Source organism: Juglans regia, chromosome 14 (assembly GCF_001411555.2).
Source record: "Juglans regia cultivar Chandler chromosome 14, Walnut 2.0, whole genome shotgun sequence".
NCBI classification, from domain to species: Eukaryota; Viridiplantae; Streptophyta; class Magnoliopsida; order Fagales; family Juglandaceae; genus Juglans; species Juglans regia.
The window spans coordinates 2,181,121-2,189,254 of NC_049914.1; the positions used below are offsets into that span (position 1 = coordinate 2,181,121).

Consider the following 8,134-nt stretch of genomic DNA (forward strand, 5'->3'; position numbering starts at 1 on the left):
TGAAAACCAAAACCCACCACATTGGTTCCAATTCCATAACATAATGGAATTTGCAGTAATGTGTCAGACAAGTCTTCTCCGAAAGAAAAAGATTTGAACTTCAGCATTAAAACATGCTGATTGAAATCATTTTTCATACTTTCTTCAGCCTTACAAACTCTAGAAACCCGCTTTTTTTAGAAACCAAACGGTAATATGCTGTCGCCAGAGCAAGCAGTGTCATATACAATTACCACCTAGCTAAAATCAAGTGTCTCCATTGATGGCATGTATCTTGCTGTTACAAGCCCTTACACGTTAAAACTCTAGAAACCTTTATACTATCGGGTAAGAAGGCTGTATGAGGGCAACTCTTCCAACCGTGTGATGTCTTCTAGCAGCAGCTCTTTTTCCAGCTGACGCCGAGTGGATTTCATCACTGTCTGTAAAATACACAACATAAGAGAACAAAATTTACTAGGACAAATTACGAGCAATCAAAAAGTGGCCAGGTGAATAGCCTCTGGTGCTACACAAACAAATCTCAGATACTATCATATGAGATTTTCCTTAAATCTGAAAAATGTTCTCTTCATAGCTTTTTCCTATGTCTACAAGGAACTTTCTGGTTGGAGAATACATACATTGAAATCCATGTATGATGCACGCATGGAAAGCCATTGGTGATCCATTAGCTTGAATGTGATGCAATAGAGAAGATCAAATGCCAAGTCACTTTCTGCCATGCAAACAACATCATGTTGTCTTTAGCAAAAATACTTGAAACAGCAAATAAAGAGGTTAAATAAAAAGAATAAAGTAGATGCATTACAACCATAAATCCTCATATTGGGCATTCAAATCAGAAGTAATTTTTAAAGCAATAGCCCAGCAAATCCATACGCATTGCATTGCATTGCATTGCAGGAAGGAGAGCTTCCTCCCATTTAGTTCTCTACCAACTTCCATATATATAAACAACAACGTAAAACTGCAGTGGAAAACTAAGAACCATCCAAACATTACCTGAAAGGAACTTCAAAAATGTTGCTCCCACCAGTGTCCGTGGTTTGACTGTAAAGTTGATGCACACAGTTAATGATGAGATAGATCAATTCTTATTCAAATTACATGACATGAAATGTGGAAAAATGATCCCTACAGGGTGCGTGTCAAAAAGATACTGGCTGAGAGATCTCTGTCAAATATACTTGTTAAAAAAAAAAAAAGATCCATGTCAAATATAAAATCCTTAACTTAGTACCAGAAGTACCAAAAAATCTATTTTAGTGTCCCCCACACTCCCAGAGTAAAAAAAAAAAAAAACTCCACAAGAAAAAAAAATAAGGGGGAAAGACTAATGGAATCATTTTACAGACAGAGGCTCAATTTCCACAATGGAAGCAGTACCCTATACTCAATACACTCCAATGTGCACAGGAACAAAGCAAAATATGGGACTTAAAACTATTTACAAAATCAAATAATATTTCTAGAGGCAAAGTGTGCCACAGAATGTGATTTGGCAACCAAAAAAGATGAATATTCTTGTAAAAACAGCATTCCATTCAGAAAAGGCAGATAAAATTATTAACCTGCTTCCAGATCAAGCATCTGTATAAGCATGAATGTGATGTTCACACCAGCTACAGCAAATGGGTATTCCCAGACTGATCGATCACCTTCCTGCTTTCGGAGAAGATCCTGGAAGGATTTCTACATTAAAAAGGTTCAGTGAGCTTCAAGATTAAAAAGAATGACAAAAGCTGCATAAAAGACCATATTTAAACCTGCTGGAATTTAAAATTTTAAAAACTCGGCAGCATTCTCCAGAAATAAAACCAAGCTAATCAGACACATAGACAAGGTGGTTTTATGCATCCAGTACTTACTATACGAACTTAGTATAGTCATGCAAAGTTTTACACAAAGTGTCTCAGATCAGTAACAGGAGTAATATATCTTCCCAGTTCATTTCCCAACAAGCTTCTCAAAATGAACAGCTCGCGCCATGTCAGCATCAAAATATGCAATATACAATGAAAATGTCCACGCACTATTGAAATGGGAACAGATATGGGAGGTTTCCAGATTCATGGGCAAAAAGTTTCAAACTTCATCTTCAGAGATATATTTAGAGTGCATCCCACTAAATGAGTTATGTTCAAATGTGCAAAAGACTTTAAGATTTTCCATATTCAAGGGGTTACAGCTTTCATCCTCAAGTAGATATCTTTATTCCTGGAATAAAGAATGGTGAATTACCCTTAAAGTTTTGGTACATGGGCAAAGTAAGCAAGGAGGAGAAAAAGAAAAATACTTCCATACATATACACGTATAAGAAAGTCATACGTAAGATGAAACCTTTCAAGTACAAGTTCAAGAAAAACTAACCCACGGCAAATTTTTGAACTGCAAACTATATACTAAAGAAAATTTCAAGCTCTAGAGTGAGTGAAAAGGACTCCTAATGAAAGATCATTTTAACTTTCAGTTCAACGAAATATCCCCACTGCATAAACCCTTTCGACCTACTTGACTTTTTAAGAATGCATAACATTAACTGAAATAGGTAAAACTTTGTTCCTACTATTAAATTCACAAAAAAATGCACAACATTTCATATAATCACACTTCAAACAAATTGACGGTAGCAAATAGCCAAAGGTGTGTGTTCATGAGCACATCCTTAAGTTTCAATCAATTCTTGCCAATATCCATGCCAGGAAATTAATGACATAAATCCAGCAGCCCAAACAAGAAGCCCAAATAAAAACATCCACGCCCAGACTGATAAAGGAATAGGCAAATGCCCAAGTACACAGGACATATACAATAGCATCACCTATGCATGTTAAACTAGTGAGCCATCTCTGATAAACTATTCATAGCAAAAGGGTTATATCCATTGATAATTTCTCAGCATTTGAGATGCTTTTGGAAAAGAAAAGGGGAATGGGATAGAGAACAAGATAAGGAACAGGCTATACCGGAAAATTCTTGGCAAAGAACAACAAATTCTCCAGTGATATGAAACCACCACCTCTACCAGACAAAAATCAAGTTCCATTAATTAGTGAAAAAAAAATAAAAAGGAGTAAAAAAAAAGCACGAGTTAGCATTGAACATGCTACAGGAATAAGGAATGAGATCATATGTACCTAAAATCCGTCGATGGATCCTTCCCCTGCCAACCCATATCTTTCCACTGCTCAGATATTAGACCACGAAGTTCCTCTTCAGGAAAGGCAGCATTCCATAAAGCCCTTAAAGCGTCCTATAAGAATGAGATGTCATAAATATTAGCCTTCAAAATTCAATAAATACTGGACTGCATGATTAAGCCATGTGTATTTAACAACTTTTTCTCTGAATGCATGTTTAACAAACTAATGGACCATATAGATAGAAGATGCAGGATCTCATGTACATTCCTATATTTAATTAAAAATAAACTCTACTCGCAAAAACTGAACATGGTCTTCAGCCAATGGGGTACCTGGTGCTCAGGGATTGAACAATCATAGGAAACATCTATACGACTCTGTAGCATCAGCAAGCATTCCTCCTGACAGCACCAAAGTCAAATAAAATTAGTTCACAAATTTAAATGGTAGTTGATGATAAGGGGAAATAAGATGAAACTGTCATTAAAAATAAAATAAAAATAAATAAATAAAAACACCTTCGTGACTACACTGGCCTAACGTGAAGGTTCATTAAATGCAGGAAACCACAAAAATTTAAAGGCACATACAAAGTTTGTGTAAAATTCAAATAGTGCCAGACATGGAAAACAGTGTCACACCAGAAATGCGGTGGAAGATCTAGCAGAAAGCAGTATTTTATAGTTCCCATAAGTTTCCTTATAGTCCCAACAGAGCTGCCACCTCACAGCATTTCAATTGTCAGTTTTCCATCATAATAATCGGTACCTTAATACAGCTACTGTCCATCTTTGGAAGCATGAGCCTTCAATAAACTATACTGGTATTTCTATTCTGCCAGATCTCCCAATTGATTTTTTTTGAGTAATTAACTTGAACTATTGTTCGAGTTTTTACTGCAACATCATATGACTGTTCGAAGAACAGTCCCAAGTTATATGGCCAACCCGTTACACCTTTTGGCACTCTTTATTCAAAAGAGAAGAGCCTTCTAGGATGATATCCAGAAAGAAACATGTATTAATACATACCCATAAAGTCAGTTCATAATCAATTGTCATGTACCAAGGGCTGGTTTCCACATCAGTCAAGTGCATTCCCTAACAAGCACTCAATGACATTTAACATAAAAGAAAAATGAAAATGGGTGTCACTTCAATTTACATCCAAGCAAATGCACACATCAGATATAAGCGGTAAATAAAGTGTAAGGAACAAATCAATAAATAACATTAAATTTCTCCATGTGACAACAAATCCAGTCAGAATGATCCTTGTTATAGCACTCAACAACATAGCATTTAAGGCCATGCCAAGATGGAAAAATCAACAGAAACCCAAAATTCAAGAACTCAAGATATGACTCCAAAACCCACAGAGAGGCTTGTAAAAGCCACACATAAGACAGAACTGCCTGAAAAAATAATATAGCCTTTAAATGAAAATCTCCATGTGGATTAAATAAGAGCTAAAATACATTGGACACCTGTCCAACAAGATAGTAGCCATGATCAACAAAAAAATATATTGTTTAATACCAGCCAGTAGCCAAATATTCATCCAGCAAACATAATCTGGGAGAAAATGGTGGTTATAACAATCCGTAGAGAACATGAAAATTTCCTTGCTAAATATACTTTTTCTTAATATCTAGAGACTTAGAATTGAATGGGTACCCAAAGAGAACAAATGAACTGAGGCATTTATGCATAACAGCAGTTAATTAATCAAACCAAATGAATTTTACCTGAGCAGGGCTTAAATCAAATGAAGGACGAGCATCACTCTCCCTTCTTTGTGCGCACACACAAGAAAGACCTCTGCCAAGCCATGCTGCCGATCCTGCCACAACTTCAGCTGTAACACAATAAAACTGCCCGCTGATGAAAATCAAGTTTCTTAATGTTCAGCTACAAAGTTTTAGTATCGGAATGTAAGGTTACTACAATGCAACATAATAACTAGAGTTCTAAAAACTATCCTATTTATTTTATAAAGCGGCAATGCTAAAGTGGACTCAAAAGTGAGAGACATGTACGGCCTAACAACTAGCTAAACTAAAAACTGTGAGAAGGGGGAATTTGCAGAACCGCTAAGTGCATTATGGGTTAACCTATCAAATCCAGCAAAAGCTACAATTACGTGAAGCTGCTTCAGAAAGGAAAGAAAAAGAATACGAATTCCAACACTGCATTATATCCAGAGACACTGTTTCGATCATATAGGCATCAATGGGACAAGATGTATAACCATCAGAAAGAACCTAGTGTAGAAATCCACTTTTTTTATATCAAGTAACTCGCCGAGAAATCTACTGTAATTGCTTTGTAGAAAAAACCAAACCAATATTACATGGACGTGGTAGTGAGTGAGCTTCACATGCACTGAATTTACGCAACAAAAAAATAAATTTGATGGGTTACGCGATAAAAAAATTTTCTACCAGTAATCGATAATTTTAATATAGAACTCAAAAGGCCTAGCCTTCGAGGCCGTCTAAAAACTATACCCACCACAGCAAACTAGAATAGCAGAACACTTGAAGTCAGAGTAGAACCTCATTCATGCTCAAAATTATAAATCCATGACTCACTTTCAAGTCACAGATCCAAACCTCCAAAAGAAAGAATAATTCAGATGCATACGTGTGCGTGTACAGAGAGAGAGAGAGAGAGAGAGAAAGAATTCTAGATAGAGACAGTAACGTAGAGAGAGAGAGAGAGAGAAAGTCGGAGACAGTTAGAGAACAAAGGGAATTGGAACAGAATAAAATTTACCGGAAGTTGAATGGCAGGTGTTGCCTCGCTCCAGGCCTTGAGAAATTCTCCTGACAGCGACAAATGACCCTCCTCTATCGTCCATATTTACCACAAAACCGCACCACTACACGATCACTACCTTCGTCGCCAACCTCACAAACCCTAACCAATCTCTTCCACACCGATCCGAAACCGAAATTCAAGCCAATAGTCTAATCAAACTCAAACAAAAATCCAAAGAATGCTGCAACCAGGAATCAACGAAACCAGACAGAAACGGCGATATTATATCCGTACAGTATGAAACGGGGAAATGCCGTGGAGAGAACCAACAAGAACGGTCTAAGAGCCGCCGGAAATCGCAGAATCCGATAAACGAGAAATCAAACCTCTATCAGTCCAAGAAATAAGAAGAAAACGGAATTCGATTCTGGAAGAAGAATTCCAAGAAAATGGAGGAGAAGGAATCGTAATGGAGCCGAGGTGGGGGACGGAGAGGTTTCTTGGAAGAAGGAGAGAGATTCTTGAGGGGGAAACGGAGAAAATCTAAAAATCTTTCGGGAGAGGAAATATAAATGGATGTAGCATATTGTTCATGGTTTATGGGTATGGCGAGGGTAGGGTTTGTAGGAGATCTGAGAAGCGGAGTCCATGAGATGAGAGCCTCCCTCCCACCCTCTCTCTCTCTCTCTGTGTATGTCTGTTTCGGTGGGTGGCCTGTGTGTTATGGGGTGGCGTTTTGTTTAGATTCGTTGGGGGGAAAATAGCTTTTTTTAGTGATGATTTCGGAGATTCCGAAACGCTCTTTACATTTATTTTATTTTATTGTTTTAACTGATTCATCTCATCTTTATTTTTATTTTTATTTTTATTTTTATTTTTATTTTTATTTTTGGAAACAAAACAATAATTCTAAAAACAAATCTTATATATTAATTATTATTAATTCAAATTTTCAAAACAAATATAATAAATTTCGAATATAGATGCATGAGAGGGTGGTTTTGGGCATAATTAATGGCTTAGTTTTAAGGAGAGAAAATAAGTCTGTGTGAATAAAATTATATTATTTTAACATTTAAATCTAGAGAATGTATCTTGATTTATTTATACTGAAATGTTAAATTCACCGAATTTAGGTTTCGAAAGTGTCTTTAAACTTTTCTTTTTTAACTTAGTGATTAAAAAAGTATTTTTTAAAGATGTTATTAATTTTTTATTTATTTTTAAATATTTATAATAATTAAAAAAATACATAAAAAATTAAAAAAAAAATTCGAGACATTTCTTCGTGACATTTTTCAATGGCCGTAGTCCAACTCTTATTTATAAATAGCATTGCTCTAGAGTCAAAGATTCATATGATTCTTTTTTCTTTTTTTTTCCCAATGGGGATGGGGTTTTGAATCCATATTTTTCATTTTGAGAGCTGAGTCATATGTCATAGGACATCAAACTCTTGACTTATGATTATTATTTGAATAAATAATACTAAATTCATATTAAATATTATAACATTTATTTATATATTTATCTCTCTCGTACTAATCGATTCATAGATATTTAGAAATTTTATATAATTATAACAAAAGTTTTATCCACGCCTTAAATTTCTCTGCCTTTTTTTATATGGCCACTCCTCCATCCGTCAGGCCAATAAATCATTTCTTATTTTATTCTTTATTTTCTAAATTGCTTAATTTAGATAAATGATATTCAAAGACAAGAACGTTAGGAGTTGAGTCTTAAAAAATGCAAATTTTATAAGAATAGTAAGGGGTCTTGCTTCTAGTTTTTTTCTAGAGCATTGTAAATTGTACTTAGCACAACATATGTCTTATTTATATATTTGATTTTAATAAAAAAAATAATGTCATATGCAGTCGTAAAATACGTAAAAGATTGTAAATATTTTTTATTTTCAATTATTACGTGCGTGGGGTGGGTGTACATATCCTGCCATGTCATTATGGTTTGTCACATTGTGAAAAATATTTATGTATCAATCCAAACATTGGGTAATTTTATCCAACTATGATTTGATGTGCTTCCAATACCAATAAAAAGTAACATATCTAAAAAGATTTGGTAAGTGAGGCTTAATTATTAACTAATTGACATATCTATATATACAACATAAAAAAGCACACGTACTGTTTTTAATGGCCGATCTAGTTCGAGAAATGATTATGTATCACGAGAGTGCAAATGACGTGTCATTTTTTGTC

At 35.0% G+C, this 8,134-nt stretch overlaps 1 protein-coding gene across 3 annotated transcripts; it reads right to left on the reverse strand.

Annotated features, from left to right (window-relative positions):
* LOC109016763 (ELMO domain-containing protein A-like) lies at positions 1-6,647 on the reverse strand. 3 transcript variants are annotated; one of them, XM_018999144.2, is made up of 9 exons: positions 5,925-6,647; positions 4,895-4,989; positions 3,480-3,548; positions 3,142-3,257; positions 2,971-3,025; positions 1,575-1,695; positions 1,006-1,053; positions 624-718; positions 1-422 (listed from the first exon to the last, which is right to left on the reverse strand). In XM_018999144.2, exons 1-9 carry the CDS (start codon positions 6,007-6,009, stop codon positions 321-323), a joined length of 786 nt encoding a protein of 261 aa, XP_018854689.1. In that variant the 5' UTR covers positions 6,010-6,647; the 3' UTR covers positions 1-320. The 3 variants fall into 3 exon arrangements, with proteins under 3 accessions (XP_018854689.1, XP_018854703.1, XP_018854684.1); XM_018999158.2 differs by having other exon boundaries at positions 1-418; positions 4,895-5,004; XM_018999139.2 differs by having other exon boundaries at positions 4,895-5,004; positions 5,925-6,646.
* Between the last annotated feature and the right edge of the window lie 1,487 nt (positions 6,648-8,134).

Excerpts from the sequence above, each read along its gene's own strand:
- LOC109016763 (XM_018999139.2), bottom strand. The coding sequence starts at position 6,009 with ATGGACGATAGAGGAGGGTCATTTGTCGCTGTCAGGAGAATTTCTCAA. Across the intron at positions 3,026-3,141 it reads GATCCATCGACGGATTTTAG|AGGTGGTGGTTTCATATCAC; the intron begins GTACATATGATC and ends TTTGTCTGGTAG. Across the intron at positions 1,054-1,574 it reads GATGCTTGATCTGGAAGCAG|TCAAACCACGGACACTGGTG; the intron begins GTTAATAATTTT and ends TCAACTTTACAG.